Source organism: Oncorhynchus clarkii, chromosome 33 (assembly GCF_045791955.1).
Source record: "Oncorhynchus clarkii lewisi isolate Uvic-CL-2024 chromosome 33, UVic_Ocla_1.0, whole genome shotgun sequence".
Lineage (NCBI taxonomy): Eukaryota > Metazoa > Chordata > Actinopteri > Salmoniformes > Salmonidae > Oncorhynchus > Oncorhynchus clarkii.
Window position 1 is genome coordinate 17,322,783 of NC_092179.1, and position 20,968 is coordinate 17,343,750.

The 20,968-nt window shown below is 43.8% G+C and overlaps 2 protein-coding genes across 21 annotated transcripts in view; one reads left to right on the plus strand and one right to left on the minus strand.

Annotated features, from left to right (window-relative positions):
• Nucleotides 1-2,705, plus strand: part of LOC139392748 (myotubularin-related protein 5-like) — a 78,226-nt gene extending 75,521 nt beyond the window's left edge. For all 15 annotated transcript variants that reach the window (XM_071140970.1, XM_071140977.1, XM_071140975.1 and 12 more), the window contains one exon: nucleotides 133-2,705. In XM_071140970.1, coding sequence (XP_070997071.1) covers nucleotides 133-231 — 99 coding nt within the window. In that variant the 3' untranslated portion in view covers nucleotides 232-2,705. The remainder of the gene's footprint in view (nucleotides 1-132) is intronic.
• Nucleotides 2,596-20,098, minus strand: LOC139392749 (serine/threonine-protein phosphatase 6 regulatory subunit 2-like). Of its 6 annotated transcripts, none has more exons than XM_071140992.1 (23): nucleotides 19,784-20,098; nucleotides 16,134-16,301; nucleotides 14,939-15,193; nucleotides 10,740-10,926; nucleotides 10,514-10,651; nucleotides 10,313-10,378; nucleotides 9,975-10,201; nucleotides 9,522-9,648; nucleotides 9,070-9,222; nucleotides 8,639-8,881; nucleotides 8,007-8,071; nucleotides 7,755-7,870; nucleotides 7,542-7,627; nucleotides 7,347-7,427; nucleotides 7,167-7,264; nucleotides 6,955-7,012; nucleotides 6,727-6,854; nucleotides 6,445-6,602; nucleotides 6,166-6,310; nucleotides 5,877-5,959; nucleotides 5,555-5,729; nucleotides 5,055-5,174; nucleotides 2,596-4,722 (listed from the first exon to the last, which is right to left on the minus strand). In XM_071140992.1, the coding sequence occupies exons 3-23, from the start codon at nucleotides 15,163-15,165 to the stop codon at nucleotides 4,671-4,673; spliced, it is 2,733 nt and encodes a 910-aa protein (XP_070997093.1). In that variant the 5' UTR covers nucleotides 15,166-15,193; nucleotides 16,134-16,301; nucleotides 19,784-20,098; the 3' UTR covers nucleotides 2,596-4,670. The 6 variants fall into 6 exon arrangements, with proteins under 6 accessions (XP_070997093.1, XP_070997092.1, XP_070997090.1 ...); XM_071140991.1 differs by having other exon boundaries at nucleotides 5,555-5,744; XM_071140989.1 differs by having other exon boundaries at nucleotides 5,555-5,750.
• Between the last annotated feature and the right edge of the window lie 870 nt (nucleotides 20,099-20,968).

A 20,968-nucleotide genomic window follows, 5' to 3' on the forward strand; every position in this document is an offset into this window, starting at 1 on the left:
TATGTGTGTATTGTGACATGTTATGATCAGCGAATGTGTTTGCAAAATGACTCAAATGTAAAAAGGAAATCTACACGGTAACATAAGAACGGTCAAACAGTCTTAACCTCTCTCGTTCTCTTTCTACGGCAGCTCAAGACGACCAAACGAGTGTATAACTTCTGTGCGCAGGACAGCCCCAACGCACAGCTGTGGTTGGACAGTATTCAGAGCTGCCTCTCTGATGCCTAGAGAGATGCACAGCTCCACCATAACAGGAACTATCCAACCAGGAACCAATGAGCAATGCTGAGGCACCCGATGGACATCTCTGCTGGCCAATCACAGGAGTTCCTCTCCAGAAGGAGGCAGAATTGAGACAGAGTCCTTTCCACAGTTGAGCGCCGTTGAACTGATGTCACGTTTCAGTCTTTTTGTTATAAAAAATTTAAGAAAACCGAAATGAAAGTAAGAAGTCCCTGAATGACCACTCGCTTTTGTCTCACCGTGTTGCTGGCTGCAGCCTGTCACCTTGGTAGTACAACCACTCTTTGCGCTGGATGTCTATGCAAAATGAAACAAGCATGATGTAGTTTGTTGTGTGATCTTGAAGATGGACAGTTTCTCAGTAATCTAACTGGGGCCTCCAGCATGTTCCAGCATGCAGATGTAGCCAGACTCCCATCTCCTAGAGACTACAACTCCCATTCCTCTACACACCAGGGAGGAAGTAATGATGAACTACATTATCCAGCCCAGCCATGTCCTGTTGACCATGAAAACAGGAAGTGAATTCTTTAACAGAACACAGAATCGGCCCCAACTGATGCAGAACAGTTGTCATGGTCACCTGCTAGCTGACGTTGAAGCCTCCCGTTTCCCCGTCACTGCCTGATGTAGCCGAGTCTTACCCGTGAGGAGTTGGACACTCACAGATCCCCTCTAAGATGTCTCTTATTCCCCAGACACACCACCAAGGGAGCCCTCTCAACGGTTTATGAAGAATTTCTATTTTTTACAGCTGATCTGTTACATTTTTGGGTCAGTGAGAGATCAGTCCTCCTAGTTATCACACCCAGAGCAGTTGATATGCTGTTATTAGCCCTTGTGATCAAACCAGGAGAATGGCAGTCGGAGATTCTAAATCTACCGGACAGGGAGTCTGTCTGCAGAACAATATTAGTGTTTACACAATAAGCTACGGGCTGTACTTCTCCCTCTATATTTCTCAAAAACAAATAAAAACCACTATTACAGTTGAATGTTAAGGGATGCTGAAGGAACAGGAGGGATATATTTTTGTGAAAATTAATTTATGCACAAAATGATAAAACAAAAGGTGGATGGGGCCTGTGGGCAGAGCAGAGGGGATTATGGGATGGATGACTAGTCTGTTTACTACATGGCACAGTGCTGAGACTGGATCTGACTAACATGACAGACTTCCTGGATACGACCCCCCCCCCCCCCCCCCCATGGTCAGGTTTAATGTTGGACAAATGGTATTTCAGTTATACAAGTGCCAGTGGATTTTAACATGTGACAAGTATTAGACCGTTGGATTGGAATGTGCTCTACACAACCAATTTTTTCCGGTAATATAGTTCTTAACCAGAGAAGAGCGCTAGGTGTTCAAGGCACTTAGAATAATTCAAATCCCCAACTATAATTACGCAGCCAATTAATAACATTGAAAGTCTCAAAAGCATGTGTCCGAGGATAAGATATCACTCTCTGTGCACCTACTCAGCCTTTGTTTGGTGGTCTGTCAGTCACAGCTTGGCTTCTGAACAACTGCATCTATGTGAACAGTAATACTTCAGCGAGTCCCGACTTTCTCGCCGCTGCTCTTCTGTCTAAACCAGTGTTTTTAGCTAGAGGCTGTTACATTCTATTCTTAAGCCTGTACATAGGAGTCGATGTCTGTTAGAGCCTTGTAGAGAAAATATGTTTAGCTGGAATTTGTGAGATTTCAATTAAGTCAATTGTTCGTTTTTTTTATGCTACAGAGCAGTATCGGTTAGCCCTCATTTTGAGCCCCCAAGTTATGAAAACAGACGCACACACATTGCCGTGTAAAATATGGTTATACTGCTGTCATGTTGAACATAAAATTTGAATTGTAGATTTGTGTCTAACTCCTTTTGTATATACTACTCAGATTTGTATGTAACGTTTATGGTAGTAATTTATTTAACTTTGTCTCCTCGGTAAGAAAAGCACCACTTATTTTTAAAATTAGGAATCCAATGTGCCATTTGTTTATTTCTGTGTTTACGTGACTAATGCTACTACTTTTTGGAAAATGTGTTGTATAAGTAAACCCTCAATGTCTTTCTTTTTTCTTTTCTTTTTTTTACATTGTCCTTCCCTAAGCAGAGTGGAAATGGTGTGTTTGTATGAGCAAGAACTAGCCTCCCTAGTTAAGGTGGGTTTTCTGGAATCGGAATCTCATTAAGTTGCTTACCTGCACAGGTGGGGTGTTTAAAATGTCACCCACCCACCTCAACACACACTTAAAGGCCAGCTCATCCCATTTTCTGCAGTCTACTAATCTCTCCTGATTTGGTTAGATTATATCCACAACATTAATCAGATCAGTACAATATAACATTATTTATTTGTTTTAATTTTTTTTCTCGAATTTGAAGTTTCCTTCTGAGCTGGGTCTGTCAATCATGTAATATATTTTTTAGAATTAAAACAAAAACACTGTGGGTTTAAAATTCACTGGTTTGTCCTTTTTTTTTCCTGTCGCAAGTTCTTATTTAATCCAAGATTGTAACAACTGTTAATGTCTCTGATCAGTTATGATTTATGAAGCTCTCAATTTTAGAGCTACATGAGTTCAGACACAGCACCAGCCAAGTAAAACCAACCTCATTCCCTGGTTATGTTAGACACAGCACCAGTATGAAGGTGGATGTGATAGTTAAATAGATATGACGGATCTAATTATGTATCCATGCAGGTGATGGTTGTCCAGAGCTGCCTCACCCTGGAGTGGTTAATGGTCAGTGCTATGGGCAGGGATCACCATTCTGAACTCTTTATATAGCCTTCCTGAAGCCACTGTTAGACTTGTCAGGAGACAGACAGAAATCAGACTGGCCAAGTAAGAACATGCACTTTTTTTGAAGAAAATGCTGTCAGGTCAGAATCTACCGTTCAACCCTAAACTTAACCAAGGCAAGATAACATGCTATTAAAGATGTTCACAAAATGTAAAGTGATGGAGATGACAGGGTGTAAGGAAAGCTGATGCTTTCACCAGCCAAGACATTAACTTGGTAACACAAAGCATAATCTGTTCTACGCTCACACTTTTATATATTTAGATTGAAACAACTTGGCATCAAAACACACTTCCATTTGGGTCACAGTCCCAAAATGAGGGAAACACCAATGCATCCTCCCCTTCCTCTCTGCCTGAAGGTGATCAGACATGATTGGATGGGTGAAAGCACTATGGTTGTCATCCATCCAATTGTTGGATCAGTGAAATCTCCATTTAAGTACTTTGCTATTCATGTGGTCAACCACACAACTTGCTAGGTGTCAAATGCCTAAATACACTGGTTGATGTACCACTTAATGAATTTTGCTCTGCCCGGAGTACCCCTGCACTAGTGAGATGAAGTATTTAGCAGAACCCAACGCTGACCTTCACAAGAAGACCGCTTCTCCCCTATCTGGTACAAAGGCAGTTCCTGCCCTGTAAGGGTTTAGGAAAAACGGAACATTAACACACGGTAATCTCAAGATTGCTTGTAAAATTACTTTAAAATGTAGATATTTGAATATAGGTAGATCATGTTTGGTTGATTTTAAGGGGGATAGCAATAACAGTCAATTACAATCAGGTCTCAGCTCACGAGCTAGGTCAACGGAGAACCGGTTATACATGCAATAACACAAGACAAATCAAAACCTCGAGTTTAGTTTATATCCAAATTAGTTGGCCCATAACTATACCGAATGAGTCTTCCTTTCGACAACATTAAAAGTTGATTTAAATAAAATGGCTAATTGTCATTATTGCACATGAGCAGAAGATTATAGAACTGTGTGTTCCTTTTCCTTGGACACTTTAAAACATTCAGAGAACTAGTGAGGTACAAGAATAAAGACTAGGTTTGGTAAAAAATCTTGATCTGAGAGACAGACAAGATGGCCAACAGAGCTGAGGGTAGAACATAACATTGTCCTATAATGTACAGTAAAAATGGCTGCATAAGTGCCTTTTAAGCTCTCAAGGAGAAAAATATTTCAGAAAGGTATTTATTGTTGAGGCATCATTTTGTTAAGTTAACCTGTGCTATCCGCTCCTTACCACTCAGGTCCAACCGTTTGTGAAAAGAGTATGAGAACAAATCCTTCAGAAAAAAACTTTATACTCCTTTCGGATTTCGGTTGTTTAAAAGATCACTGCTACATTAAAACCACACATACTTATGAGCAACATCAGAAAAGGCTTTGAAGACAATTTCCTCTACACTGTTCTGCCTATTGGTTGCTTTTACACGTCCCGCCTTATTATTGGTGCTGATTGGCAGTGTCCAGGTCCAATAACATGGCAGCGTGATTCATTAAAACACTGTAGGTTGCAGTGAGGTTATTTGGGAGAGGGTGGTCTCCCTGGAAATGGCACAGTCTGTCACACCAGTCTGGGGTTTAGGACGGTCTGCCCCTCAGACAGGCCCGTTGACTGCTGGCATCTCTGGGCACTGGGGTGGATCCTCTCTGGAGGGCGGGGGGGGGGGGGGAGAAGAGAGGGTATAGAGATAAGCGATTTAAGAAAGTGAGGAAGATGGAGACAAAGTGAGAGGGTGATAACATAATCCAACATTGCAGACCACCTCTCCTCCTCTGGCAGGCTAGAGTTCACGGTAAATACTTCTACAGGCTCACAACGCTGGCAACTAGCAATGCTATTGTTCAACGTCCAGATGTGTGGCTTGGCTCTGGCTGTTAGGAAAAGGAAACCGGGTTGCTAGAATATTTTTAGCCCTGATCTGCCTGGGATCTCTACGTGCAAGCATGCATTATTTGTACACACACGAGCTGGCACCTACTTGTTGTCTGTCTGAGGGGTGGGGGTCGAGGCTGGCGGTGTGTCTGCTGCAAGCTGTGCCTTTGGGGGGGACTTGGGGGCGTCTGTGAGGGACAGTTTTTCCAGAGGGATGGGGTTCTCACTGTAGCACAGAGAAAAAGTTAGTTTTTTTTGCTTGTTAGTCAGTGATCCACAGAAGTGTGTGTAGAAAATAAACATGTGAAGAGTGTTTGTTGAACTGTATTTTGGTAGTTTAACCACTTGAACTCATATTTAAAATGTTAGTGATTCTTCCTCTTCAGTAAAGCACATTCATAGCTCATGGGAAGCTCCCTGGATTTCCAAACTCTGAATCCAGTCATTTCAGTTCAAGTCCAGTGTATAATTACTTCAATGTGGTAGTTATGTTTCAAATATAGATGTTTATTTACATGGGTACTAAGGCTTGAGTGGACTTCTACAGAAAATGATTTAGCATTGACTGTGTGAGTATGACGAGTCTGTTCCTCATGTTAAACCAACCTTTTGACTTCTGCTTTCTTGTTGGCGCGCGAGCTGGTGGTTTCCTTTGCGGCGGCGGCAGTCTTGTCATCCTCCTCGCTGTCGGAGCCCCCGGAGGAGCTGCTATCTGAGGCTACAAGGGGAGCCTTCCTACCTTCACCCACCGGCCACTCACCACAGGGAGAGGGGCTCGCACCTGGACACACAATCACTTTGGCTTGTGTGTTAAGTAATGAAAGACTTGTAAAAAGTTACTGTTCTCAAATGCAATAATGACCGTCTCCACAAGGGGGAGCTAAGCCAAATGTCAGGTGGCTGAAACCTCCCTTCATCCCACACTCACCACTCTTGTCCGGACCCGGTTTGACTTGTTTGTCTGCGTCACTGCTGCCTACGGGAGAGCTGCATCTGGGGCCAACCTCTGGGCTGCAGGGAGAGGAGGTAAGCTTCAGGTACAGAGAACAGACAACACACCACTTGGTATGTAACACAATGAAGTAAACAACAAGGTCTTATGTTGGTGATTTAAAAAAGGTCTTACTAAAAACAGTTTGATAAATTGACAAGTTACAATATCCCAGACACTAACATCAAATGTATATAAAATTGTATGGAGAGTGTTTGGTTCCCACCTGCTGAAAGGTTGGAACTCTGTGAAGTTGGCCCAACCTGCTTCCTGTTTGTCTCCTCCACTCCCCCCTGGGGAATCCCAGCCTGCAGGACCCGGAGAGGACGAGTTACCCCCAGCTTCCCCGAAACTCGCTGTCCAGCTTGGACCTTCACATGGTAAGAGGAAAAAGTGTACAATGGTTTTCGCAAAGTGGAAACCATTCATGATGACTGTCTAATTGATTGAGTAAATATGGGTAATAAGCATAGTTTACAAATAGCTGATTGACTGCCAGGCGTACTGGGAGTGTTGTCCTTGCTCTCCTTCAGGCTGCCTGGATCTGAGGCGCTCTGTCTGGAGTCGTCGTCCTCGTCTGAGCCCGACCCGCGGTCCCGCTCCCGACCCCCGTTCTCCAGACTGCTTCTGGAGCTGCTCTCTGAGGTGTGGGACACCCCAAACCTGACACACACACACACGGAGAGAAAGAAGAGCGGTTTGATGAGAAAAAGAGAAATCGAGGGCGAGAGCTGCACATTGGCATAACATCCCCTACTTTGTTTTTGGATCTTGAATTTTTACCAACCGTGTTCTGGATTTGACTTGTGTTGCATAGTTAATCTCCTTCTCCTCCCAAATGTCCTCCTCCTCTTCAGCATCGTCAAACTGACGTATCCTCTCTTTACAGCAGGCCTCAAAGGCAGTAGCGTTGGCCTGCATTCAACACAGGGAGAGGGAAACGCATGTAAACAATTAACTTTCACTACACACACAATGAAGCTGGTAGACATTACAGAACAATACAACAACTTACACTATTATCATCAGCATCTAGATTGAAGTTTATTTCTGCAATCCGGTCAAATGTGGCACTTAGGAAAGGAAGGAAACAAAATAGCGTTTAATGCAAACAGCAGCTGTTAGCCCCCCCAGAGGTCTTTGTCATAGCAAACTGCTGTACAGTCTGTTTCAAAGCTGATTTCTGGTTATTGGAGAAGGAATAGTGGAACGGATGACTAAACTCACTTGATGTTTTCATCATGCTCACTGAACTCCTCATCGTTGAACCCAAACTGATCCACAAAGTTGGCAGTCATCTGCTGGATCTGATAGTCTGAGAAAGCCTGGGGGGCGGGGGGGAACATGAAATAATGATCTTTCCTCATGGGCAGACAAATGTGTCGTCATGGTGCTGTGGCTTCCTACCTGTTGGAGTGACAGATCGTTGGGGAAGGGACTCTCCATATCATCATCTTCACTGGAGGAGTGCAGGTTATGGGTGCTCACCTGGGACACACAGGACAGACAGAGAATTAGAGTGAGGAAATGACAGACAGAATGTGTAGAAGAGAATGCTTGTGTGTTGGAGAGAGACAGAGATGGTGACTGAATGGTTGATACCAGTTCCACTGTGTTTCTCCTGTTGGTCTCTCTCAGGGTCTCATCCACAAAGCTCTCCCAGCGTCCTTTGCAGTCCTCTGGCAACTCTGCAATATCACAGTCCAGTTCTAACTGAGCACTCACCCAGGCACAGTAACCGGCAGTGGAACATTCTTTGCTATTCTTTTATGAATACAGAAGTGGTAATCTGGCAGCTCATCAACACACACATACCTTTGATGAGGTCACTGATCTGGGACTGGACTGGTCCTTTCTCTAGGTTCTGTACCACCATGTTGGCCATCCTGGTCAGGTGACCCATGTTACCTCTCCTAGCGCCGCCCTCCGCCCTGAGAGACAAAACCACACACCGGTTAATGACCTCTAACAGACACTACTATCATGCTAGATACCACCATTGCAGTGAAACAATACTGGACAATACTAAAAGCAGTTCCCCGGATTTGAGTGTCTGACATGTCTTACTGTATTTGGTCGTTCTCCTCCCAGGCGTCCAGGATCCTCTGTACCAACCGACACTTCTGGAAGAGCTGGGGAGGAAATAGAAAAAAAAAAATAATAATTCAGAGACAATATAAAAACAGAATAATAATGTATAACGTTCTCGGACCAACAGGCTCCGAGACGGCTTCTACCCCCAAGCCATAAGACTGCTAAATAATCAATTCATAGTACCCAAACTATCTGCACTGACTACGCACACTCACTAGACCCCTCAAACTCAACTCTGGACCAGTTCCACTGTGTTTTTTCATTGTTTCCCTCTAAGTGGGAACTGATTGGGTGCAACTAATAATCAGGTAGAACAGAAAACCAGCAGGCTTTGGACCTCGTATGGTGGGAGTTGAACACCCCTGCACTAGACTATATATACACACTTTCACACATTATATGCTGCTGCTACTCTCTTCTTTATTGGACTCATCTATCTTGATGCCTAGTCACTTTATCCTGCCTTCATGTACATAGCCTCTACCTCTGCACATTGATTGATTTTACATCGTAGGGAAGGGCTCATAAGAAAATGAAATGTTATGTTTTACACTAGACTATTACTGCACATAGACAGATAAATGCAGAGCTACCAAGCCACCTACATGTGCCACCAGGGTGTTGTGAAGGGTGGTCTCCTCCACCGGGTCGCTGGCCTTGGCTGGCTCCCCAGCCTCACCTACTGCCTCCCCCTGGTTCTCTGGGCCTGCTGGGGGCTTCTCTTCCTCGTGGTTCTGGAGGCCAGGGATGGGCCGCTCCTCTGGGACAGAGTGGTTCAGGATGGAGGCCACACACAGCTCCACTTGGAAGTGCAAGAAGTTATTCCATGAGTACTTGAAGAACAGGTCCTGTGGAGAGCAAAGAGCGAGAGAACCGTGGTGACCGATGGTGGGTGACAGAACAAGAATGTGAGTGTGAACGACAGAAAGGAGAGGAAGTGAATAAAATAAAAGAAAGTGCCAGAGCGTGAACATATGAATGAATGCGAAAGAGTAAGAGAATGACAAGTTGATGAAACCCGGCGGTGCAGACACACCAGTAGCTGGTCCATTGTGGTGAGCTTGCAGAGCTCCTGACAGACACTGGGGGCGCTGGTCTGCAGCAGGGCGGCCACTAGCCGGGCCACGTGAAGGCGGGCGTTCCCCAGCGGCTCCTCCAGAAGGCCAACGGTCGTCAGTATTGCACTTTTCTACACATACACCATGTTCAATTCAATTACTCAACAGTCCAATGTATACAGGAAGAACTGTGTTGAACAAGTTGATTCAATTGTGTGTTAATGGTTGGAGCTGAGGTAAACACCCTGAACAGCTTATTTATAAAAGTATGGTTTGAATTCTACTGCAGTCTGTTGGCCTCCAACATAATCAAATAAGAACATTTTAACAAAAAATATTATTTGTATGTTTCATGACTGAGTCTTTCTTGCTTAGTACCCACTGACCACTGTAAATTGATCAGCCATACGGCCTTACTGTATATCCTTACCTTGGGGGGGTTCAGGAGAAGCTGCTGGAAGTCCTTTAGATGGGGCTCAATGGCATGTAGAATACTGCTGTTGACAGTGTAAGACCTTTCATATCCCTGAGAATAGAGATCCATCAGCCCCTCCAACCTGGGATGGAAAGAGAGAACAAGGGAGGGATAAAGGAAAAAGATGTTAACATGCTAAAATAGCTGGAGAGATGGTCCCTGTCCAGAAACAACCTCTAGCCCCTACCCCTGCCTTAAGCATTTGGAAGATCTGAGAGGATTAGTCAGGTGTAAGCAATGTGGTGATAAATCCAGATAGCCTATCAGAAGGCAAGGTGAATGTATTACCATATTGCTTAAATCTATCATATCCTTTTAAGATCTCCACAAGTGGCTAGAGGTTGTTTCTGGACAAGGCAATGGAAAGAGATAGCTTATTTGAGGAGAGAGAACAGTTGTTCCACTCACCCGGACCTCCTGGTCTCCAGTAAGGTAAGTAGCACTTGAGTTCCGTTAACAATGGAGGCCTCACTCCTCTCCCCCTCAAACATGGTCTTCAGGAGCCCGGCTACGCTCTCCTGTGACTCTAGAACAACCAATAAGGGGTCGGCCTCGACGTTCTCCTGCATCTGATTGGCCTGGTCTCGACTAAGGCGGATGATGTCACAAAGCGTCTGGGACGCATTTGATTGTCTCTGGAAAAAATAAATAAAAAAGTATTCATACTTCTGACCAGATAATTAATATCAACTGCCGTGCCTTGTCCAGGAGAATACTAAAATATCAGTTTAAGGTCAATGACTCACTTCCTCATCTTTGCCTGTGTGGATGAGCTCTGTGAGTCTCTGAATAAGCTTCTCTTCGCTCAGCCACTAAGATAAGGAAAGAAAAATAATGACAGGGAATGAATGAGAGAAATACAAGACGTCTAGGTCAATAAGAAATTATATTTATAATTGAACAACATTTATGAGAACAGGAACGGCTGGCAGACAGTGGCAGCTTACATTGAGGACCTCCTGTCTCAAGGGGGCAGGCTCCACACAGCTGATGAGGCGAAGCAGCAGGTCCATCATGGCGGAGGCGTCGATGTGTTTCAGCACCAGGCCGATGAAGCCATCCTTTTTCCTCAGGAAGGAGATTACCTGGAGCAAAAGAGACGTTTGGTGAGCTCCAGGTAGGTCCTTACACTTTCTTTATCCACCTTTATAACTGCTTGGGCATTGTGGTTACCTGTTCTGTTTTCCTAGCGATGAGGTTGCCGATGGTCTTGCTGAAGAAGCTGGCTAGTAGCGGGTTGAGGGGCGGGTCCTGCTCCAGGAAGTGGTAGAGAGTCTCCAGGAGTGACTCGTCCCCGCCCAACTTGTCGTTGATGAGGGACACATCTGATGTCAAGAGCTCACAGGCGATGTTAGGGAACCTGTAGCGAGGGGACAACAGGATGAGAGGGGGAGAAACAGTCTAAGGAACGGCTGTGTGGGAGGGAGGTGTACAGTCTGTGTTAATTCTTGAAATATAACCTTTACGATGTTTGGAAATATTCTGACAACGCTCATCTCATCAATTCTGAATTCATGTTTATTGGACCGAGTATACTGAAGACCACATTGTGTATGCTATGCTAACAGACTCAATCATGACCAGGGCCCAGTTTCCCAAAAGTATCTTAAGGCTAAGTTCTTCGTTAGAACCATAGCATCCTATCCTAACTCAGCATTAAGATGCTTTTGGGAAACAGGGCCTATTTGGTGTTCTTTGTGTCTTGTCAGCTACTTTAGAGGGCAAGATGTCCACAAGAGGGCATGCATACAATTAGGAATTAGAATAGTAATGTAATAGGATCTCTGATCTCTGGGCATGTTTCAAACCCAACGCCACCTGTTGTACTCTTCTGTTACATTAGAAGGATCAACATAAAAACATTAACTAATTTAGAGGCATCTACCATGGCACTGGTTGTTCTGTTCCCAGTTCATGACATTGTGAGTTCAAAACAGTGTTTCTACTGTAAATTATCAGTCTTCAACCTTAAAAGCCTTCATAAACATATCTTGGCTCCCACTAAATTCAGGATTCAATCCAATTACGAGTTATAGGCATTGTGGCTTTTAAAGGCAATGTTCCCATTTTTGCAGAGATCCCATTCACAGTAAAAAAAATATATATATATATATATATACACTGCTCAAAAAAATAAAGGGAACACTACAATAACACATCCTAGATCTGAATGAATGAAATATTCTTATTAAATACTTTTTTCTTTAACATAGTTGAATGTGCTGACAACAAAATCACACAAAAATGATCAATGGAAATCAAATTTATCAACCCATGGAGGTCTGGATTTGGAGTCACTCAAAATTAAAGTGGAAAACCACACTACAGGCTGATCCAACTTTGATGTGATGTCCTTAAAACAAGTCAAAATGAGGCTCAGTAGTGTGTGTGGCCTCCACGTGCCTGTATGACCTCCCTACAACGCCTGGGCATGCTCCTGATGAGGTGGCGGATGGTCTCCTGAGGGATCTCCTCCCAGACCTGGACTAAAGCATCCGCCAACTCCTGGACAGTCTGTGGTGCAACGTGGCGTTGGGGGATGGAGCGAGACATGATGTCCCAGATGTGCTCAATTGGATTCAGGTCTGGGGAACGGGCGGGCCAGTCCATAGCATCAATGCCTTCCTCTTGCAGGAACTGCTGACACACTCCAGCCACATGAGGTCTAGCATTGTCTTGCATTAGGAGGAACCCAGGGCCAACCGCACCAGCATATGGTCTCACAAGGGGTCTGAGGATCTCATCTCGGTACCTAATGGCAGTCAGGCTACCTCTGGCGAGCACATGGAGGGCTGTGCGGCCCCCCAAAGAAATGCCACCCCACACCATGACTGACCCACCGCCAAACCGGTCATGCTGGAGGATGTTGCAGGCAGCAGAACGTTCTCCACAGCGTCTCCAGACTGTCACATGTGTTCAGTGTGAACCTGCTTTCATCTGTGAAGAGCACAGGGCGCCAGTGGCTCATTTGCCAATCTTGGTGTTCTCTGGCAAATGCCAAACGTCCTGCACGGTGTTGGGCTATAAGCCAACCCCCACCTGTGGACATCAGGCCCTCATACCACCCTCATGGAGTCTGTTTCTGACCGTTTGAGCAGACACATGCACATTTGTGGCCTGCTGGAGGTCATTTTGCAGGGCTCTGGCAGTGCTCCTCCTTACACAAAGGCAGAGGTAGCGGCGGTCCTGCTGCTGGGTTGTTGCCCTCCTACGGCCCCCTCCACGTCTCCTGATGTACTGGCCTGTCTCCTGGTAGCGCCTCCATGCTCTGGACACTACGCTGACAGACACAGCAAACCTTCTTGCCACAGCTCGCATTGATGTGCCATCCTGGATGAGCTGCACCACCTGAGCCACTTGTGTGGGTTGTAGACTCCGTCTCATGCTACCACTAGAGTGAAAGCACCGCCAGCACTCAAAAGCGACCAAAACATCAGCCTCTTACACTGAGATGCAATAATTGAATATGTCTGCTCAATCGATATTGCCTCTAAAAGCCACAATGCCTATTATATAACCCGCAATGTTATTTAATCCCAACTTATATATTTGCCATATAGGAGACAGTGGGTGAGAGGTAACAACCTGGCCTCACATCTAAACTTGTGGGTTCAAATCTGTGTTTTTGTTTAAACAATTCTCAACATCAAATATTTGAAGAGAACTGTGTATTTTTGGGGGAGTATGAGGTAAGACCATTGCCTCAAGCATTGGGTCAAAGGTTTGAATCTAGCTTGCTGTGCTTGTTTGTTCTACTCAACCTCAACTGTGTGAAGAGAGCATATATAGTAAAGTACTCAGTGGCTCTGGAGTAAGAACCTTGCCTCAAACTGATGGTTGTGGGTTCAAAGCTAACTGGTTGCATTTGTGCTTCCACAATTCTCAATATCAATCATATGCAGAGGCATGTATGAACTGTGAAGGTGCTGTGGCTCTGGGGTAAGAACCTTTCTTCCCACACTGATGGTTATGGGTTCAAATCTAACTTTGCTGGTTTTATTCATGTTATTGGGGAGGTGCTGCCACAAATGGTTGGAGGACAGTGGTGTTGGAAGGGAGTGATGAGCATATGGGATAAACCCCCCCCCCCCCCTACCCCCACCTTCATAGCAGTGATTATTTCCCCAAAAAGTGGGCACTGCAGACCTTAATGCTGGAAGTTTTGGAATACTGACTGTTCAAACGTTAGAAGTGACCAAATCGGTTATGTGTGCTCAGACAGCAGTAATTAGCTCACTAGTTAATAAAGATGGGTGTGTGCGCAGTGGTGTTGTAATAGTAACAACGGGTGTGTGCACAGTGGTGTAGATTGATTGGTGATGGTGTTCGTGCGTCCTATCATTCAAAGTTATGTTGCAAGCTAAGGTGACCACAACCTTCGGCCATGGACGTATCCCAGATGCTTTGAATGTTAGAAATCTTAAAATAACAATTTTAAAGCCTCAAAGATAACATGATACAACTTCCAAAATGAGTCCTTTGTAGCAAGCCACGGCACTCAACTAGCTAGCTTTCTAGCACATTCACTCATTTCTAAACAATTAACAAGCTAGTTATTTTTGACAAGAACAGGTGGTAGCGGAGTAGCTAGCAACAAGATATGCCAAATAACAGTAAAAACCACTTGAGGGTAAATAAATCAGATTTGACTGTTCAGACAAGTTGCATGGCCATGAGCCGTGGTTTGAAATTTGGCTTGAAATATCTGATTCCATGTGCTTTTTGGGACATTCACACTGCAAGAGAAAAAGAACAGATTCCAAACAGATATGCAAAAAAAATATATATGATTTGAGTCACTTCAAACTCCCAACGTGAACAAGGCTTTAGTTTTTCTAGGCAAAATCTGTATTTCAATATCAAGTGGCCATGGTGCCCCAGCCCCTTTTACCTTTAATCACCACAGCTGCCATTCAACCAACTCTGCAGATGACAACTCCGCAGACATAACTGGATTTGAACTCCCAACCTCTCAGTGACAAGGCAAAGACCCCACAGCCACAAGCCCTTTCACTCTAGACAGGGATCTCGGTGTGTTAGACATTGAGAATCACAGGAAAACAAAGAATGCAATAGAGTGTATGCATGCTGGTCTTAGGTTGAAACTTGGCAGTTGGTACTTATCCACTGAGCATAGAACCCAGGCCATGTCAGAGCATGTTACGGACAAGCCCCTTTCATTTTGCACAACTGGTCTTTAGAGGAAAGGTCAGTCCGTGATAGCTTAAGCATAGGGTGTATTTGAATATTTATTTCATTAAAAGTATATTTTGTTAAGCACAAATGTTCTTACAATAATGACATAGTATACACGTGTGTTGAGCAGCCACATTCAGCCCATCCCTCTTCCCCCTCGGGTGACCCTTTCTCACTTAAAGCGGCTCTTCTCCTCTAGGTCAGCAGGGGGCTCTGTGGTGATGAGGTTGACCAGCTCTGTCATGCAGTGATCCTGGGAGAGGAAGAGCAGCAGCCGGCGGTTCTGGGCCTTGCACTCCTGCAGGACATCATCCTCCTCCATGAGCTCCCGCAACGTCACATCCTCCCGGTCCAGCAGCTGGTCGATGTGGGACGTGGTGTGCAGGTCAAACTTCCAGAACATGGTGGATGCTTGGACAGGGGACACAGCCCTAGAAGGAAAGAGAGAGTCAGAGAGAGAGGGATGCAATGATGGCATGGCACCCTAGTAGCAGCCTAAGCAGAGAGCTCCTTTAAATATGGGTTTTCATTTTATTATAATTATCAGCCGTTTCGTTTTTTTAACATCGAGTTTTGCTGCATATTTCTGGTGGTTATGTAGCCCTCTACAAGATCATCACCAGACACTTCATCTCCCTGACTACCTTCTTCTGAGCAAGCAATGAACTGTCCCTCTCCATTTTAAAAAAATGCATACACTCAAAGACTTGGCCTCCATTGGTTGACCTAGCCAACTAAAGCTAGGCTACTCATGGTGATGTATTAATTGACCTAGCCAACTATAGCTAGGCTACTCATGATGTATTGGTTGACCTAGCTACTCATGGTGATGTATTGGTTGACCTAGCCAACTATTGCTAGGCTACTCATGGTGATGTATTGGTTGACCTAGCCAACTACAGCAAGGCTACTCTCGGTGATGTATGTATTAGTTGACCGAGCCAACTATAGCTAGGCTACTCGTGATGATGTATGTATTGGTTGACCTAGCCAACTATAGCTAGGCTACTCATGATGATGTATGTATTGGCCAACTATAGCTAGGCTACTCATGGTGATGTATTGGTTGACCTAGACAACTATAGCTAGCCTACTCATGACGATATTGCTTGCTTGTTTGTTTGTTTTTTTGCTTTTGAGTCACTTTGAGATGAAAATAAATCAAAAAATATATTTTTATTTTAGAGGAAGAAAGGGAGATTAAAAGAGCTGAGGTTCATGCGGTGGGGAGGGTAACCGGGGAAATACACAAAGAAACGGATGAAAACAATGAGGCAGGAACATCAACGTGGTCACTAGCTCTGTCCACACATGAACAACAAACTCATTACAGATATAATTTGAGATGTAACCTCCAGTAATTGTGCTTACCAGTAGAAGAAATGTGGGTATCTTTAATCAGATCTCCCCCAGACAGGCAGGCATTTGTGTTTGTGCAGACGGCAGAGAGCGTGGCGAGACCTGGCATTTATCAGCATGGGTCTCCTCTTAGAACACAGGCATCCTTAGTACACAACACACTGAAAGGCTCACCATAACCTGAGAGAGAAGGGGGTTACAATAAATTATAATTCAATTCATATAGGACCTTGCATCAGATCTCAAAGGCATCTATTATTAGTCAGCAGCAGTATTTGCATAGTCATCTTTAAACAAGATGCATGTGTTGCATCAGATTTACTCGGACTACTCGACATCACAAAGAGGATTCTAAACAGAGCTTTTCAAGAAAGACGTTTGTCTGGCTGCCATTAGTTATAAGATCATGACCTAGCCTTCTAGTTAGTAGATTGCTAGTGAGAAAGCTGTAGCGGGGTTTGACTTTAGAAATCTTAGCCTTGGGCAGCCGGAACCTAAGTCAACGTGCTTCTATAGAATTCTTAGCTTTCAGTTATAAATGAGTCAATGAACTGATGTGCCAACGGCCTGCCCCGACTTGCCTTGTGGCTTATAAAAAAAGAGAACTAGGCCTAGTCTAACGTTATATATCAACTCAACTTAGCCTAACAACGGTGAAATGTGCAACGCTTATTGTTGTGTCGTCAAGAACACTAACAATAAAAGAACTTCAGCTAACTTAATTACTTGAAGACAGTAGTGAATGGCATTCAGGCCAACAATGGAGAGGCTCACACAGAAATACAGGCACACCATCAACTAAGAGATGCTGGCTGGAAAATCTTAAACAAAATCCCAGATGCATGCTTTGGGTCTTGTTAGGTCTATGCAAATGCTTTATGAAATGAGATAAGCATTTTGAAATGGATTATAGGCTTGCACAGGCTACCAATTACAGTCAAATTCATGAGTACTTTGTCTGAAGTCTAATGTATGGGCTGACTAGCAGGGTTAGCTGCCTAGCTACTACAATTAATATTATTATCTGTATGCTTTAAAAGATACGCAAAAGTAAATGCATCTAGTGCACACTACCCTTTCCTGGACCCTCACTCATACGTCACTAATGTGAAAAGGTTGTGGTTAGCTCTAGCTACTTCACTGTTCTTGACGTCAGCATTTCACACTGAACAACCTAGCTATAGGTCTAGGCAACCACAACAATAGACAGGAAATTAGAATAGTTTTGAAAAATCTGTTGGCCATGGTTGCTAAGATAAACACACTAACTAGCCTATCAAGACCATTATTCAGATATGTTGGAAGGGACCAAATCAAACCAACTTGCTTAGTCAACAAAAGACAAATGTGCTGGCCGGTGCAATATTACACCGACTGGCCGCCCACACAACACAAGAATGGGTCTGAAAAAGAAAATCAAAGTGTTTCCTACTTTTTCCTCTTATTTGGACAATCCTGCACGTGCAGGAGAGTCCATCTGGCATACATTTACAAAGAGCACACTAGTGCAACAATAACCCCTAGAGTGCTCCCCTGTGGATGCTACACAGGAAAAAGCTAAAACTTGACTTCTCATCTAAAATAGAACTCACCAGGGGCATCCTCAGCAAAACAGTCCACTGGCTAATAGAGTAAATGATGAAAAGAGGAGCAATGGTTGAACAGCAATCAACTGGATGCTATGACCCAACAGTAGCATGTCATTATGCAAAGCAAGTGGCTTATGGGGCAGCATAGTAATGCAGCGTTCGTTCACACGCTTGTCAGACATTCCTATTTCCTAGTTCTGATGTCGGATATACGACCGTTTCATTCATGTGCTTTTTGATCGGAACAATTCGTCAACCAACAAGATTTTAGTTAGCTTGATAAGCTAGCTAACGTTGGTAATAATACAAGTTTTCTAGCTTGCTTAACATTGACAATATGGTCAATAAAGCTTCTTTATAAGGTTGTAGTTGTCAATAAAGTCAACAATTTTCTCAGTTTCCCCACTTGTAATTCAGACTTGGACGGTCGTTTAAGTCAAACTTCCCAGTCGGAACTAGGATTTTCTGATAACTCTGATAGCACATGAACGCAGCATAGACAGAGCAAACAGAGGGCAGGCTGTCACAAATCTTAGATGGCTTCCTTTCCTTGTTTCCTAACCTTCATGAACACTGATTAGATATGCAAAAGCAAAATGGTGGAAACTTATAAAGTCTACTACAATCGGTGGTTATGAAGGAGAGTTGATAGGGAAAGGAGGCTATCGAAGATAATTGGGACATAGCCAGGCTCTCCCCATTTCCTAATTAGGCGCTTATCAGTCTCAGTTGGCTGCACTGCTAAGCACCTGCAGGTGTGCTTCTCCATGAGTTGCTAACAAAAGTAGCAACAGGGAGCCTCATTTAAGATGCTCTTTCTTGTTGCCACCTTATACCTAGGATTCAAGATGTGGTTGGTTTTGAATAATTGCTTTATTACAAACATGACCATTTAGTTTTGTCTGTAGGCCTATCAAGGACCTCAGCCACAGCCTTTTCTCCCGTTTCCATTACTTAGATGCAGGCAGTATACTTATCCTGCCCCCACTCTCCAATGGACATGTATCATTGCTACAGTTGTCAAAGTGTATATTATTTGTAGTATTTTCTCATGTAAACATATTTTTATATTTAATTCACTTCAACACTCCACCAATTCTACTTTTCTGTGTCGATAATTTCTTTGAAAAAACAGTTGCAAGATGAACAACCCTTTAGGGTCTACTATCACTCCTTGTCTGACAATGCAGGGACATGTGTTCTGTAGAACTGTAAAATTATATGTTGGTGGCCTTGGCAAGAAATGCACATCAACTGCTGAGTGTTGGGAGCTCACATTTCTGTTTACTTCACAAGTCACTACAGTAGTACTTGCTGGTTACTTCTATTCACTACTTGGAGATTTGACATTGATTATTTATAAGCTAAAGCTGCCAGTGCCAAACCCGTGCCCTGCAGTTGGAAACCGGGTTGAGTTTGTTTGTTCAATGGATAGAAATTCCAAGACCGTCGATTTGTTTCTAGACGACTATAATTTTACAACGGTGTGGAATTTTCCGCAACAAGTATATCTTCACGAATGCAAGAAGTAACATGTTAGTTAGCATTTCTTGCAACCAAGACATGATCTTGAACGAACTTCACTTCTCTTTTTGGTCTTGCTAACGTCGAATGTCTGAACAGCAGCAGCTAACGTCAGCTAGTATTAACGTTAGTTAGGACACATTAGCAAGCAACCTAATTCAGTTAGCAAAGTAGATTGGCTAAACCAGATGGATTCGACTGTCAAAGGCGGAGAGAATCCTGAGCCGCTAGCTATCCAGATAGTTAGCTAACCTAGCTAACTTATCGTTAGCATACAATTTAGCTAGCTTTAGCACAAGGACTTGAGCAAATTATCATCAACTTTGTCGCCAGATGGTTAAAGGGCTGGGTGTCGGCGTTAGTGTCTCTCCGAGTCCGATTAACTAGCAGCTAACGTTAACATTAGCATAACTTTAGCTGGCTAAATTGGCAAAAGCTAGCTAACCCTCTTCAGCTAACTAGGTACTGATAGCTTAACCAGGTATTTTAAGTCGCCAAGCACAAATAACTCACCAGCTTTAGCTAGCCAACGTTGGTCGAGAAACTTACCGTGTTGTTCAAAGTTTGCAATCCACTCGTCTGTTTGGCTAACGTTAGTTAGCGAGCTAGCCAAATGTGATTTGTTTTGATGGTTCAGGCTGACGAGCAGTATGAGCAAAGTATCTGTCAACCTGGTGACACGGATATTATTCTCTTGCGACGTGGCAACGGACAGGCCTCACATGTGTACCTTGTATATTCAATATTATTACGCGTAATATCTATGTATGTCCTCTACAGTACATAAATTCAAAAGCTAGCCTGTTACAAGCTAAAGCAGGAAAAACTCGGTCATATTTTCGAAACAAAATGGCGAATATTCTCGCGGAGGCGCGCAGGGGAGTGCACATTGACTTTTTCTATGGCCTGGGTGTCAAACTCATTTTGCCCCGGGGCCTCACTGAAAATGGGTTATGTTACTGTACCTCACCACTCACCATCTACATTTGCAAAATATAGTCCTCTATCCATCGTTTTTCTAATTTTCGATACACCCTGTTTATCTTTAATTTCCGTGATTATTAGGGAGGTGGACACATTCAATAAACTGTATAAAATAGGCCCATTATCATTTCGACACAGTTTCGATTTGGTTTTAGTCATTTTAAAGTATACTGATCAAATATATAAACACCAAATGCAACAATTTCAAAGATGTTACTGAGTTACAATTCATATAAGCAAATCAATCAATTTTAATTAATTAATTGGATTTCACATTACTGGGAAAAGAGATATGCATCTGTTGGTCACAGATAACTTTTTAAAAAGGTAGGGGCGTGGATTAGAAAACCAGTCAGTATTTGGTGTGACCACCATTTGCCTCATGCAGCGCAACACATTTCCTTCACATAAAGTTGATCAGGCTGTTGATTATGGCTTGTGGAATGTGGTCCCATAATTTTCTTCAATGGCTGTGCGAAGTTGTGGATATTGGCGGGAACTGGGACACGCTGTGCCCGTGATACACAGTCACTCCAGAGCATCCCAAACATGCTCAATGGGTGACATGTCTGGTGAGTATGCAGGCCATGGAAGAACTGGGACATTTTCAGCTTATGTACAGATCCTTGCTTACATGGGGCTGCATTATCATGCTTATGCCTGCTCATAGCATAACCCCACAGCCACCATGGGGCACTCTGTTCACAATGTTGACATCAGCAAACCGCTCGCCCACACGACGCAATACAG